The 16,215-nt window shown below is 44.4% G+C and overlaps 1 protein-coding gene across 3 annotated transcripts in view; it reads right to left on the bottom strand.

Annotated features, from left to right (window-relative positions):
* The window catches only part of FSTL5 (follistatin like 5), a 437,209-nt gene that overhangs the window by 61,107 nt on the left and 359,887 nt on the right, over positions 1 to 16,215 (bottom strand). For all 3 annotated transcript variants that reach the window (XM_077299983.1, XM_077299982.1, XM_077299984.1), the window contains exons 9-10: positions 10,564 to 10,725; positions 7,578 to 7,712 (exon numbers count right to left, since the gene is read on the bottom strand). In XM_077299983.1, coding sequence (XP_077156098.1) covers positions 7,578 to 7,712; positions 10,564 to 10,725 — 297 coding nt within the window. The remainder of the gene's footprint in view (positions 1 to 7,577; positions 7,713 to 10,563; positions 10,726 to 16,215) is intronic.

Below are 16,215 nucleotides of genomic sequence, written 5' to 3'. Positions count from 1 at the left end.
ACCCTTGCCCCACGCCGCTGGGCCCTGGGAAAACGACTTTCCCTCCGCCCAGTGACTGCCCTCGAATGCCGACGGGACTCGCCGCTACCCTACCCCCCTCCCCGCACACCACCGCCCACCTGCCTCGCGCAACGACCCCGACCCTCCATCCCCGCCTGTCTTGGCACACGCCCTTCCCACACCCACCATGAGGGTCCGTCCGCAGACGACCCCGCCTGCCCACTTCCCATCCCGCCCCCACACCACACCTTACCGCTTGCCACTTCCCCAATTCCCTGCCTGTCTCCGACCTTTGCGCCCACCGCTGCGGCCAGGCCCTGACCACTGCCTGCCTGCCGCCGAAGACACCCCCGCTGAAGCACTCCACCGCCACTGCCGCGCCTGCCCTCCACTGCCCGTGGCGTGGCTGGCCGGCTGCCACCTGCAATGCAGCTGGAACACCGCCGCCAGAGCTGCGGCTGAAACACCGATACCCGCGCCGCTCCCACTGCTGCAGCTGGACTGCCACCCCCGCGGCGTACCATGTAGCTGCCCGCCTCAGAGCCAGCCGCGAAATACCATCACTGCAACTCCCGGATGCCTAGGAGCCGCCAGCGCCGAACACAGGTAGGCGTCTTCCCAGCTATCCAGGCCCGGCCCCGCTGAAGCCTTCCGTGGTCCGGGGGGGAGGAGAAAGGCTTCTGCGGCCCCATGGACGCCACGGCCAGCCTCGCTGACCTGCGCCACGCCGTCCAGGGCTACGCAGAAGCCTTTGGGAGTCGGGGGGGAGGGCGAAGCCATCTAGCACCCATTTTATTTACAATTAAAATGGGCTTTAAATGTAGTATTAGATAAATAGCTACAATGCTTGGCACTTTTAATAGCTCTGTCCTAGTAATTAATGATGGAAACTGATACAGCATTTCAGATTTACAAATCATGTTTTTGTTCCATGACAGAGTTAGCTTGGTGTATTGGTTAGGAGCATGAACTTCTAATCTGGTGATCCGGGTTTGATTCCCTGCTCCTTCTCGACACGCAGCCAGCTGGGTGACCTTGGGCTTGCCACAGCACTGAAAACCTGTTCTGACTAAGCAGTAATATCAGGACTCTCTCAGCCTCACCAACCCCACAGAGGAGAGGAAACGGAAGATGAATGTAAGCTGCTTTGACCCATTATGTACAGTGGCAGCTACTCTGCACTTCCGCAGTGCCATTGCAGCAGGGCAAAAAGCCCCGATGTCCCCCCTGTACACATGGGGGTGGAGCTCCACCAGCTGTCCCGGCGGAATGGCCCCACGTATGCAACGCAAGGCCGGAAGTGCTGGGAGTACAGGTAAGCTGTGGCAGCGGCTGGGGGGTAAGTGGGGACAGGCCCCCCCACTGCAGGATGGTGGGGAGCAGCATGCTGCTCTCCCACCATGGTGGCGGTAGGGGGGTCACCCCTGTTGGCTCCACGGAGCCGGCAGAGGTGAGAGGTCAGGGGATTATGCATGTAGGTCAGGAGACGCCGTAGGTCAGGGGATTATGCATGGCCTGGCCCTCACCTGTGCCCTTGGGAATCCTGGAACTCAGGAAGAACCCATGTTAATGAAATGCATGGGCTGGGACATGCCCTCCCTGGCCCGGCAGTATGCATTATTGGGGATTTTCCCCAATGCCCTGCCACCACCAGCGCAGGCGTTCTGGCCCATGCATAATGGATCTACGAGACTCCTTCTGGTAGAGAAAAGTGGCATATAAGAATCACCTTTTCTTCTTCATCATCATCATCAGTTTTGATACCTAGAAAACACCAGAAATCAATCAATTGTGATGTTCATGACAACTAGCCACTTGGTTCTTTTATGAACTCAAGCACAGCTACAAGAAAAACGTTAGAATTACTGGGACTGAACTTTATAGTAAAAAAGACCAACCGTAGGGAGGTCCTTACAAGTGATTTATGTTCTCATGTACTGGCTGGTGATGTTCTAAATTAGCTTGATAGATGGGAAGAAAGGGACTGAGGGACTGAAGTAATTTTTTTCTGGTGTTTTGTTCTGTCTTTGCTTGGTTTGGGTAAAAAAATGTTCCACTTGCCTGATTTCATATAGCATGTACTTGTTGAACACCTTATAAATCCAGTTTTAATGTTTATTTCAAATAAACAAAAATAAGCTAATCATGTCCCTCTTCTCAGATAATTCATTTCCACTGGTCATGTTTCTGGGATTCTTTTCTAAAAGAATAATACTTTCTATTCTCATTGTAATCATTTGCATACACAATCATAGCTCTCTTTATTTGTCTTTAAAATGGGGAAATGCTTTGTAATGGTTGTTTATTCAGCCAAAATAAACTGGAAGGGATAGGTCAGGATTATTCTCATTCAGGAGATAGAAACAGAGATTAGGGTTATTTGTGCAAGTGAGATTTGTCTGTTAGCACATATCTTGTCAGTCTATACATCTTGCCAAAGGATATCTCATTGAATCACAAGGGAATAGATTTTTAAGAAACATGATGTAAAAGATCTTGTGTTCTGTCACTTTCACCAATTCATTCAGCAATTTGAATAAGGGAAAGAAGTGGAAAGGCATGTTTTGCCAGGATCTAAGCAAGAAACTGGGCTTCTGGTTTCTACCAAGCTTGCCACGTGTCACAGACTGATAAAATGGGGAAGGGGGGAAATGACAATTTTATTTAGTTCCCTTTAAAGCATTTCTAACCTGCCTTATTTTCTTGGACTCAAGGATAAATTATAAGGCTAGATCCTGTGATAAAGATATTGGATAGACTAGCTTTAATGCCCGCTGTAGGAAAAATACAGTGGGCGATAGTGGCCGGGCGGCTGGGGGTGAGATGCAGGCCACTGGAGGGGTGGTGAGTAGATGGTGGGCACGCAGCAGTAGAGGCTCACCTGGGAGTTGGTGGCAGCCTTGGCGAGGTCATGGCGGTGGAGGCAGGTAGGGCAGAGAGTGGAAAAAGGGAGGAGATCGGAGGAGGCAGGGCGTCTTCCCAAGCAGGTGTTCTTGTGGTGGCGTGGAAGGCTGCGGACAGCAGCCGCTCCTCATGTTGGTGTGTGTACGGCAGAGGTTGTGGCAGGCACAGGCCGTCTCTGCATCCACTGGCGTCGGGCAGGTCATGTCACAGCGGGCCGAAATGCAGGAGCTGGGGGGGAGGGCAGTGGAGCGAGGAGTGTGATCATGGTGGCCTCGATGTGCATCATGGCTACCTGGCCTGTACCGTGCGTGCCACCGTGGGCAAATGGTAGCATGGTTGGCTGTAAAGGCCGGGCTCCTAAGGCAGGCTGTGGCTGCAGCAGTGGAAAGAGCTGAGGGTTGGTGGTGGAAGGTGGGGGGCAGCAGGACGTGGAGTGCAATCACGGCGGCCTCCACATGTGATCATGGTGGCCTCCACTGTACCATGCGCGCTATCATGGGCGGGTGGCAGACGGCGGCATGGGCAGCTATAACGGTTTGGTTCCTGAGGTGGGCTGTGGCTGCAGCGGCAGTGGGAGCTGAGGGTTGGTGGCGCAAGGCGGCGGAGGGTGCATTGAGATGGAGCGAGGCAGTGGCTGGGCAGCCAGGGGCTCCGAGGCATCGTAGAGGCTTCTTCCCGCCCTGGCGGAGGCGCAGCTCAGGAGCTGCCAGGGCTCCATCACTGGTTGTTGGGGTCACAGTGGAGGAACAGGAAAAGGCACGAGGTGGGAAAGCAGTATCCTTAGCAGCGAGGAATCGTCTGCTGTGGAGGCTAGGTAAGCAGATGGCGCTCACCTGATGGATGAGGATGCTCCACGGGTCGGCCCAATCCAGCTGCCTCTGGATTCCTAGGCCTGGACAGACCCAAACTGACCCAGACAGCAGAGGGGAGACCTGGACAGCACCACCCAGATGGCTCTTTCAACTTTATTTAAGTGCCAATGTTTAAGATTACCGTTGCAAGGGTGACCTGTTACAGAACTTTTGAGAATATGGGTTTGGGTGGAATTGGTCAACTATTTTTACCTAATAGCAGGTATGCAGATTAACAATATCTATTGTGTAACAATAATAATAATTGCCTTCACCAGAAACTCTTAGTGCCATATAGATTTTGTATATCCTCTTGCAACTTCATGCCTAGACGTTACAGAGCAACTGTCATTTGAAGAGAAATGGCAGCTATGATATCTATCTGGAGGAGGTTACTAAATACATCAAGTGGTATTTTACTCATCAATCAGATGGTGTTTGTGATTATTGACTAGCATCCTATATTATTAATTATTCTTAGAATTAATTCATCAGGAGATACTATTAATGTAATCAGTCATCCTGTTCCCATACACATGCACCACATGAGACAAAGATGGTGTGAATCTAGTACGTTTCTTTTTTTTTTCCTTAGGAAAGGAAGAAAAGGAGTGGCAGAAAGGGGGACATAATAAATGAAGTCTTAGCCCAATGGCAAATAATTTACTCAGATCATATCAGAAATGTTCTAATACCTTGGAATTTATCTCTGCTGTCAACAGAACTAGAAAACTTAAATTTAAAGTGCTCTTGTTATTTACAAGAACCATTAGCCAAAGCCAATTGTAATATGATATTAATTTGTACTAGTGGAACTCTATTAAATGATGTCAAATTTTCAATGTAAAAATATTGTTTTGGATTAGAAGCATTTAATCATGTGACCTGAAAAAAAAATACTATTCTTTCTGTTGTTTCTGAGAACTATGATATACACCAGAGGAGTCCTGGCTTTTTCTGTTTCAATTAAACTAGTCAGGGCCCTCAAACATTTATTATTACTCCCTGCTATTGTTATTTGCAAATGTATCATGCATAATCTGATTTTTCATGGTACAAAAATTTTAACCTAGGACAAGTAGACTGGTTATGCACGGGCAGGAAAGGGTGAGCTGGCACCTGCATGACAGTTGGGCTAATCCCTGCTTATGCATGATGCCAGCACTGTCCAGGTACTCTCCTGGCCCTTGGCCTACTTTAGGGCCTCTGATGGCCCGCAGCAAGGGAACACTGAATTTTCTGCATTCCTTTTCTTGCTATGTTGGCCATCAGACAGCCAGGTGGGCCAGACCTATGCATACTCCCCCCACCTACTCCCCCCCCACACACAAAACACCATGTTCGGCTTTGCAGTGCTGCATAGCCGAATGGGACATTTTTTACACCCCTCATTCCACTATCCACCATCCTGTGGTGGGGCCCCTGTGCCCTTTATGATCCCTGTTGCTGCCACCACTGCAAGGCACAGCAAAATCTTCCAGCCCCGAGTTGTGTGTGCCAACATCGTACATAATCAGTCATTGTGATATTTTCAAGAAAAATCTCTATTGTCTTTTATATAATAACTAGTTTCAAAGCCCCTTTATAAAAAGGGGTTTTGAAAGGCGCGTGAGTCCGGCAGGGAGGGAACCCCCAGCAGCCGCGCTTCCCGCGACTGCTGGGGGTTCCCTCGGGCGGCGGTCTGACGCGGACCCTTCCAACCCGGACCCTTCCTCATCACGGACAAAGCCCACCTCTAGGGGGCTTAACGAATTATTTAGTCCGTGGCGCCCGTGGCGCCACGGGCTGTTTAAAGATTACTCTATTTCAAAGTGATATCAGAATTTTGGGGCTTAAATGTACATAATGAGGAAGAAAAGGTTAAACATCATTTAGTATAATTTTATTATATATATATATATATATATATATATATATATATATATATATATATATATATATATATATATATATATATATATATTGACTGGAGTTCCATTTGGGAAATATATGGTTCAAAGAATAGTTCATTGTAGCTGAAATAGTATATATTTATACTGTTTACCTCTAATGAATTATTTCTTAAACCATATATTTCAGACAGAACATCAGTCAAAGTTATTTAATTATTTTTGTGGTAATTTCAAATTTATTTCACTTATAAATCCACTTATGTCACTGGAACTCAATTTATGCTGATGCATAGATATCATTATTTTTACTTCTTTGCTTCTGGTTTCCTTACAATATATTTGAAAACATTCCTAACAATGAAGCCAGCCATAAGATTGAATAGGATCAAATTTCAATGTACTGTTTATTTAAAAGTAGATATTTCTCCTATCATCATGGAATCCCAAGATTATAAAATAAGTATTAATAATTCCTAATGGTTTTTCCAGTAGTTCAGGAGATGTTTAATTGAAAGCCTAGAACAAGGGTCCCAAATGGGATCTCCATGGATGCCACATTATGACACCTTTCCAGGTACCCAAATGTTTTTAGAAAGTGGGCAGACACAGGTGAGGCTTTTGACCAGAAGGGCTTCTGACTGGAAACTGACAACCTGACTGGCTGCACAGATTTTTTTGCAGATGCTTTGGCATCAAGTGCCACTACCACACAAGGATTTTCACCTTATACACCTTGAACCTTGTTTGCACCTTGTGCAAACTGTGTGTAAGGCAGAGCAATATCCCCTAACAGAGATCAGGATCCTGTGGAACCTTAATCAGTTCTGCAGGGGCTGTAAGATGGAGCCATCCCAACAGGCTTATTTTATTTTTATTTATTTATTATTTGATTTATAGACTGCCACTCCCCAAGTGGGCTTGTGGCGGTTTACATCATAAAAACATCAAAACACAGTAAAACCCCCAATAAAATCTTCCCAGCTAACATCACATCACAGCTTATGGTTGGGATTCAAAATAACAACTACCAATAAATCATGACCTCACCACTGGGAGATGGAATGACCAGCTCCTGATGCCATAAACCCCTGTCTAGAAATATTAGTTGGAGGCATTTCAATTAATAACTTTTTAACCTCATTTGTATATGATGTTTTATTAATGTTGTTGCCTCCCTGAACAACAGAAGGGTGGGTTAAAATAATTTATTATTATTATTATTATTATTATTAATTTTATTATTGTTATTAATAATAATAGTAAACATTTTGATTTTAAAATACATCTTGTTAAACAGAGCTTCTGCCTGAAATGTTCAAGGTTTACTATTAATAATGCATAAAAGGCTGATATTCATTATTCATCACCTCATTTTGTGGTTGACTTCGCCTTTCATTGCAGCCAATTTGTGGTTGGTTCTGCCTCCTGCAGCAGCCATTTTTTTTTATTTGCACCCACCATTCTGTGGCAGGATTCCAAGATACTCACAGGCTGAAAAGGAGTGGGACACCTGAACTAAGACTGAAATCCCTTCAAATAGCCTAAATGTACTTGCATCAAATCTTGTCTACACAGTCTACAACTGTGTGTGTGAGCGCATAGCAAAGGGAGAAAGAGAGGAAGGGAAGGGAGAATGCTTTGAGGTAAAAAACAAGTCATAACAACAGAGCTATAATTTATTTCTGTCAGTCCAATGTTTTGTAAATTGCTATTCTTTGTAAGTTACTGCAAAAATGACAAGTTGATTCTTACGCAGAATACTCAGAAGACCAAGCAGACCACAATTTTGACATATGAGGCTAGGATGCAAAATAGTATAGGTTGATAAATTGCTTCTTATACACTGATGTACTACCATTTACCCACACCACAGCAGCTATCTGTACTGTTTTTTCTTTAGCTGTAAGATAACATAACAAATGCTACATACGGGTCTTTCGAGCAGAATCTTCCACAAAAAGTGAAGAGATGTCTTCATCCACTCCTGCTTCATTCTTTGCAATGCAGGTGTAAGCCCCTGTATCTTCATAACGCACATTGCTAATATGGACTTCACTGCCATTTGCTGCTCACAGAAAAAGAAATGCATAACTATTTTAGGTTTATTATTGTGCTTTAAAGATTACACGTGTAGGCATCTGACTTAGCCAACCCATTTAACTGTTTAGTTTTTCTGGCAGTGTGTACTAGAGCATTCCAAACTTGTTCACATACATTTGGTTGTTGGTGAAATGTGTCACTTTATCTTCTCTTATGATCTTCATAGCAAAACAACACTTATGCATTAGGTTTCATGGCCAATTTCCAATGTCCTCAGTTTCAGGTACATCTCCTTTCTAACACTTTACTAAAGATATTTAAGGCTATAATTTGCTCTTGCTGCTAGGAAAGTATCTTCTAGGAGTGGCAAAAGACTCCATAAAATATTTAAGTGGGCTAAATTACTGATTAAAAGGGAGGATGTATTCATTGGTGAGATCAGCCAAGTAAGTCCATTCTGTCTCTTACAATTTACATTACATGCACTTCTAAATAAATGCAGTGTATTTGGAGCCACAATATGCTGGATCCTCTCAGTCTGCTGTTATGGGACTCATTTGAGACACAGGCAAGCACAAGCAAAACTCTGGGATGCAGTCCATGCCCTGCATGTGAAAATGAGCCCCCATAACACGAGTACAGAATGGGGGGGGGGGAGAGAAAAGGCCAAAAGTATGCGATCATAATGAAACCCAATCAAATTATGCACAAGCTGAGTAAGAATGACAGCATCCTGGTAGGGCCTGGAGTTGTCTTGGAATTACATCTGATCTCCAAACGAAAAAAAAAGTTTGCTTGGGAAAAAAAAAACGCAGCTAAGAAGGTAGGCTCTATATCATCACAACTCCTCTGACCTACCTAGACACTGTCCCCCAAAGCTCCCAGAATTTCCTAAAACCAAGTTGACAACCCTAAAGCCAAATAAATTACAGCTTAGGATATTATATTATGAGAAATATCTCTAAAATACCACAATGCTACTAAGAGATTCTAAATTATCATTTTATTGCCTTGCAGGTGACCTGTTGTCACAAAGACACGGAGACAGCTGCTCTTTGGTGTTTAAATAGGCCACAACTTTATTAAACATAACCAAGCGTTGGAGAGCATGGGGGTGAAGAAACCAGCCCTCTTGTGGCCCACCGGCCACAAGGTAGCCAAGTATTACTCCAACAGGCATGCCCAGGGCCCTCCTGCATCCTGCCGGGCTCCCCGAGCCCCCAATGACCTGTTGGATGTCAGGGAGGTGACCCCATTTTGAGAACTCGTTGAGGAGTGAACCTCTGCCGAGTTCCCGAGCCACCCAGAAATGTGGGCTTTGCTGGCAAGGCTCCTCCTCCATGAGGGATGGCTGCCTGGCACTGCCTACCCACAGCCTCTTAGTCCTGTTATGCACGGAGCGGAAGGTCTGCATTCGGGGTGGAATGGCGGCGGCAAAAATCACTAATTATGCATGCTGCAGGCGGCAATCGGGCGCAGAGTCAATGTATGCCACCAAAAAGCTGTGTTAGCGAGATGCAGAAGAAAGTGGAGCTTCCCGAGACCAGGGCCCTACCAGAAGCGGTCCGGAGTAGCTGCATGCATAATCGGATACTCTGGGTTTTGCCGCCGTTGCGTTCCATCCCATGCATATGCAGTTTGCTTTGCTTCTTCCTCCTCCGCGTTCTCCATGATGCCGTTTCAGTGGCCATGCATAATAGGCCTCATGGAGGCCCCCTTTCTATAGCAGGCCTGCACGCAGGCTGGGCCTGCTCACATATGGTTCCTCCCTTATGCCCAAATCCCGCAAGTTGTGACATATAATTCAACTGAACAAACATTGTCAATTCTTTCTTATTCTTGTTCTTGTTATTAAAACATTGCAATTCAACTTTTTTTTTTGTATGACTCTCACTGTTAACAAACTGTGAATAAATGGGAGAGAGGGTGGGCAACCTCTCGGCAGGGAAGAGGGAAAGAGACTCGCACCTCTTTTCCCTTTCCCTAAATGGGCACCCGAGAGGAACCTGGAAGGAGAGGCCTAGACCCTCTCCCTCCCAGGCCTTCTCCAGCCACCCGGCCCCTGAAGAATCATGGGACTAGTAGTCCCTGAGCATTTCTTTGGGCGATAGCTTCCCCGCGGCAGAAAATGAAATGGTGCCTGTTAAATTTCACATAGTTTTGGGCCTCTCCATGCCAAATACCAACAAGAAATGCTGTGGAAGTACTAAAATTCTATGCAAAAGCTCAATTATTGTCTGTCACCATGTACAATTTTTTAAAGCACCCAATTTTTTACTGTTTTAAATGGAGAATTCCAACATGGAGTCAATCCACAAGAGAGTATATATGCATACAGGATTATAAGGGGAACTGGAGAGAGCTATTGCCAGGAAAACAAGGAAAATGATTATATCATAATTACTTCGTAGACACCGATTCAAATGAGTAGCCGTGTTGGTCTGAAGGAGCACAATAAAACCAGAGTCCAGTAGCACCTTTAAGATCAACAAAGATTTATTCAAGGCGTGAGCTTTCGAGTGCAAGCACTTTTCCTCAGACTGTGAACTTCTTACATGACCCTGTCATGTAAGACCCTGTCATGTAAGAAAATCACAGTCTGACGAAAAGTGCTTGAACTCGAAAGCTCACGCCTTGAATAAATCTTTGTTGGTCTTAAAGGTGCTACTGGACTCTGATTTTTTGTAGACAACGACACTGCCAGCTTTATTTTCAAGGTGGTGGAGCTAACACATCACACGTTGCTTAAGGCTCTGCCTGAAGGCATGATAAATAAATTATACCAGTTTACAAGTTCACATGCTCTCTGAAGTCTCCATAGTACAGATAAAAAGACATACTATGCCTTTAGAAAATTCTAAAATATGTTTCTTTACCTTGAAGAGTTAACTGTTTGGACAACTTTGGAGTAATATCAATTCCATTCTTCAACCAGCCAAGCTGTGGGTTGGGAATACCTTCAGCATGGCATCGAAGGCTTGCAGTGACCCCAGGTTCTCGGGCCTGGCTTTCTGGAAAGACTCTTATGACAGGTGGGACTGAAGAGACAAAAGCATCATAAATCAAATAGAATGCAAATTGTTAAAAATATGAACCCATTTCAAAATCATCAGTGTGAACAATCCCACAGCCGTACTTAATGGCACAACAAAAGAGTAATGCTATATTTTACCTGCTTGCTTATTGGCATATGACCTTTAGCTCTGCTATAGAATTTATGGAACACAACAATATTATGAGAAGGGTGAGTGCATGCATTTGCTGATGGCTTTGTTTGCCTAGCCCTTCAGCCCAAGGTGCTCAAGGTGCACAAAGATAACATAAAAGCACTATATATTAAGATCAATAAAAGTGTACTTTAAAATCAAAGCGAGGGGGCAACTTTTCTACTCCAATCGGCATGCCTTCCCCCTGCCACAAAAACACTTGTAAATAAATGAGAATTACACAGATGTCAGAAACACAAGAAGAAGGAAGAAATGCGGCTCATGGTAGTGTTTGTCCCCCATATACACTGAGTGAAGCAGTTCACATCCTAAACTGAATATAACTGCTGTAATCTTAAAATGGGTAATAGCCCATACAAGTTCCTGCATGGCTCCATATTGTGACTGCTCACACAGTTTATAGGGAACACTATAGTAAGTAATCCACTTAGTCCAATGGAACCTTTAAGACCAACAAAGTTTTATTCAAGGTGTGAGCTTTCGTGTGCATGTATATTTTCTCAAACAAAATGGAACAACCACCATAAGAGTACAGATATAAGGAGAGAGTAAATCAGTAATACATTAGTAAACAACATCAATAAGACATCCACAAATATGCAGCATGACAATGAAGATTGGATAATCCCTTGCTAGAATAACAAATCAGTACTTTGGATTCAATTGTTGCTCACCAAAAAAAAAAAAACAGGGGGAATAAAAAATGTTAAGATGTCATGAACCTTGATTCATGCCTGCTTAGTTTTGTTTCCTAAAGCCTGGCAAGGTCGGGGGTTGTAAACCTGTAAATCTGTCCTCAGGCTCCAAGACTTCTCAGCTTTTTTCTTCCATTGCTTTATCAATCTACTCTTGTGACCTTGCATAGACAGCCTAGTCTCAACAAGGCTGTAACTGTGAACCTTAGCACCTTTGGTGCCCTCTTGGTCTCCCGCCAAAATGCCTTTGTACCCCTCCCCTATTGAGAGAACCCTATATCTATTCTGACCTGAGTACTGTTCCCTGTTACTATCAAGATCTTTGCTTAGGAAGATCTCGGCTCACTTTAACATTTCTGTAGACTCTGTTCAATAAAGGTCTCTTTGGATTTCAACTGACAGTTGGATCTTGGATGTGCCTTTATCATGGACTCTATAGGCTGGAGTCAGCCTGATTCCTGACATAAGATTAGTGATTAATGGCAGACACTTTGTCAGTTGTGGAAAGAAGTAATTAAAAGAGACCCCATCCGTCTCCACCCAATCATGGAAGCAGTTTCACAAGTGACAAGTCCTGCTGTGTTTGTTCTCCTGTCCAAAGACCAGAGAATTTGATGGTAAATTATATTACATACATACTTATATCACATTACAGTCCCATTGTCTCAGATGAAATGAAATGAAGAGGGGATTGTAAGGAACATAGATATAAGAGTTGAACAAGGTTAGCACATGTAGTGAGATGAGTAACCTATATTCCTGTTGAGTCCTGGGGATTCCATTGTTTTGAGTGTTGTAATAACTTGCATCTCTGCAAGTTATATGGTCATGTTGTCCCACCTTCCTTCCCCACAATGGCCAATGATGGGCCTGGAGGGAGTGGAAAGGGGAGTGGCTCCATGTGGGCATGAACATAGTTATGCTTCCCAACCTTATTCTGCATGATTGCACCCTTCTGGGGTTTCTTGAAGAATCCCTGTTTCAGGGATTTTTCAATGCTAAAAAAGTTGAGAAAGGCTGTTTAGAGTCATTCTTTCTGTAATTCAGCATTTTAGCCCTGTTCAACATTTTAGTCCTGTTTTATTCATCCCCACATTTGGCAAATGTTGGGGACTGTGAGGACTATATTTCCAGATTTCTGTCCAAGTTCCTCTGCTATGCCTGGTCAAAATAATTGTGCTCCAGAATTTCACTTTGGATCAAATCCAATGAAAATAAAGGAAATATTGGCTTTCTATTGGTTTTATAGGTGATTTTACTATAACATTGTACAGTGTTTTTCTATAACTAAAATGGGAAGAATAAAGATCAATACATAATTAGCAACAGGGAAAAATACATTTCCTGAGTGAATGGCAATCAGAGGCTTACATTTAATCATTTATGACTCTGCTGTTACATCATCTGGGATTTATACAGTAAAACAAAGCTATTGTGTGATATAGAATGTATCTCTGCATTAACTGTAAAACCTTCTAATTAAATCCCTTTAATTAAAATGGATCACTTACTCCCATCTCTTTAGATTATTCACTCCCACTGTATTCCTATTAATTAAATTTTAATACTCAGATCATCTGATGCTGTGCACACTTTTCATATGGAAAAAGACCACAACAAATATTCTAGGGCTGCATGCAAGAATGAAAGTGAGATGTAGTTACTTTTAGTGCTACTGCTCATAATTTCAGGGGATGGTTCCATTATCTCATACACAGCAACAAGGCCAGATTTACATGAAAAGACGTCCTAGGCTATTCCACCTATGTGGCCCTTTCACCTCCCATTTTTAAGTTTGTAAATTACATGAGAGATAATAAAATACATCATTACTGTGATATATATCCATATGTTAAATGAAACATGTTGTGATTGGTACTAACCTTTATAAAAATGTGGAATATAGGCCCCTCTTGATCTTGAGGCCCTAGGTTGAAGCCTAGTTAGCCTATAGGAAAATCCGGCCCTGCACAGCAATATATATCTGCAGCTCTTTGCACATGTGCACAACTTTGCACACATAGGTTGGGGTCTAGTGATATGGTGGAGGGTTGACAGGAGTGAAACCCACATACAGAAGAGCAAGAGAGAAAGGAAAGAATGCAGAAGAAATTGGATCAAATTGTATATATACAATTGTACACCCAAACCATTTACTGCTGGTGTAAGTCATTGCTGTCTCAAAAGGAGATGGCTGTATGTTTTTTTCCCCAATTTCCTCATGCTGCAGCCCACGGAGTAAACTGAAATGCTGCTCTTGGGGGGCGAAGGTTCCTCAGCAACAACATGGAGGAATGAGGTGGAGTCAACAGTATTTATTGACTTCATTTATACCCAACTTTTCTCCTCACTGAAAACCTAAAGACATGGGTAATATTGATTGGAAAGACCAATATTCTAGAGGGATGTAATCTAGGTGGAATGACGTTGGCTTTTTCAGAGCAGGTTATGGAGGCTAAAGAAGGCAGTGGGCAAATTACAGGGGAAAGTGGACACAGTGCTTTCTGATGTGGGAAAAGGAAGCTGTGACCTGAATACGATTGTCTTTGACTTGTTCAGATTTGTTAGCACATAGAAAAGCAACTACAAGAAATCTACTATTCTATGTAAAGTGCCATTAGATCTGACATAGTAATACTATGAACTAATTAACTCTATTATCAGCCTTGCTCAGATCTTGGAAACTCAGATCCTTACTTCCTCGACTCATGTTGGGATTCATCTTTTCTAGCACCTTTCAATTTTTTGTAGTGTTATTGTCTTTCCCAATTAATCTTGTCTTCTCATGATGGGACCAAAGTATGATAGCCTCAGTTTAGTCATTCTATCTTCTAGTGAGATGAGATGTCAGGCTTCATTTGATCTAGAACCGACAGTATCTGTATCATGTGCCATGCCAACTTCCCCAGCTCCCTCCTGGAATTCAGATGATCAATGGTGTTTGTGCCTGAGTCTAACTGAATTTCCCCAGAGAAATTCTCATCTGAATTTGCTGTTTGCTTAAACTGTTATCTGAATCTGGTATGTGCTCCTGAGGTATTTCCTGTGCCTTATGGCCATCAACACATTCTAGTACTCATTGGTATTTGGCCTTTGAAGTGAATCCTTTTTGATGTGCTAATTGCCCTCCTGAAAGAACTGCTCGCAAGTCATAAATCTTGTCCCAAGGAAAGGGAGCCTGTTGGTCTGTTTACCCATGGACAGAGAAAGCCTCTTCAAGGCTTGGAACTGAGAGATATGGGAATCTCTAGGTTTCCCCTGGAGATCTCCAGAAATGGACATGGTAGCTAAATCTTTGAAATGTCTTTTATTTCTCATGGTCCTTAGGTAAGGGCCTATTGTTTGTACTCCTGTCATCTTTAAACAGCCCGTGGCGCCACGGGCGCCACGGACTATATAATTCGTTAAGCCCCCTAGAGGTGGGCTTTGTCCGTGATGAGGAAGGGTCCGGGTTGGACCCTTCCTCACGACAGACAATCGGAGGGTCCCTCCGATTCCCAGGCTGAGCAACTGCGAGCCGCGCGCAGCGCGGCTCGCAGTTGCTCCCGGTCTGACGCTGCGGGAGGCGCGAAGCGCCTCGCGCAGCGTCAGACCGCCGCCCGAGGGAACCCCCAGCAGTCGCGCGAAGCGCGGCTGCTGGGGATTCCCTCCTTGCCGGTCTGACGCTGCGGGAGGCGCGAAGCGCCTCGCGCAGCGTCAGACCGCCGCCCGAGGCAACCCCCAGCAGTCGCGCGAAGCGCGGCTGCTGGGGATTCCCTCCTTGCCGGTCTGACGCTGCGGGAGGCGCGAAGCGCCTCGCGCAGGGTCAGACCGCCGCCCGAGGCAACCCCCAGCAGTCGCGCGAAGCGCGGCTGCTGGGGATTCCCTCCTTGCCTGTCTGACGCTGTGGGAGGCGGGAAGCGCCTCGCGCAGCGTCAGACCGCCGCACGAGGCAACCCCCCTTTCAAAACCCCTTTTTATAAAGGGGCTTTGAAACTAGTTATGTATAAGTTGTTAACATTTTCTTAGTCTTGTATTAATCCTAGGAATGCCAGCTGCCAGATTGCTTTGAAACTAAGATAGTCTTCATTATGGTAAAGTCTCTGCCATGATTCCCTGAGCCTTTTATGTCTCATGGACCATTGTTTTACAAAGTGTGAGAATGCTTTGATGCCAGAGTGCTCTGACCATACTCATCTGCATAAGTGGCTGGAAGAATAACCACCACAGTTTAGCTTTGTTATTTTTAAGCCCCAAAGGATGTATTTATTGATGTTTCTCTGATGTGTTCTCTGATCAATTGACACTACTCCTAGGTGGGGCTTACAAAGGTATAAAAAATAGTGTAACAGCTTTGCTCTTTGTCTTCAACATAATTCCTGCTCATGTTCAGCCTGCCTAGCTCTTGTATGGATTTGCAATGAATGCTTAGATTTGGGTCCCCGATCTCCGTGGCTTGTTTTTCCCATTCATCCTGGTGTGCTAGTCATGGAACATGACAGAAAAAGCCTCCTCCAACACCTTTTCTACCTCCTTCATGGCTGCCCTGTCCAGTCTCAGATTCCTTCTGATTTCTTCGTTGACGATTGAACCAAGGAATAGAAAATCTTGAACAATTTTAATTTCT

This window comes from Paroedura picta, chromosome 10 (genome assembly GCF_049243985.1).
Source record: "Paroedura picta isolate Pp20150507F chromosome 10, Ppicta_v3.0, whole genome shotgun sequence".
NCBI lineage: Eukaryota > Metazoa > Chordata > Lepidosauria > Squamata > Gekkonidae > Paroedura > Paroedura picta.
The sequence above is the reverse complement of the archived record's forward strand: the minus strand, read 5'-3'. Positions and strand labels throughout refer to the sequence as shown.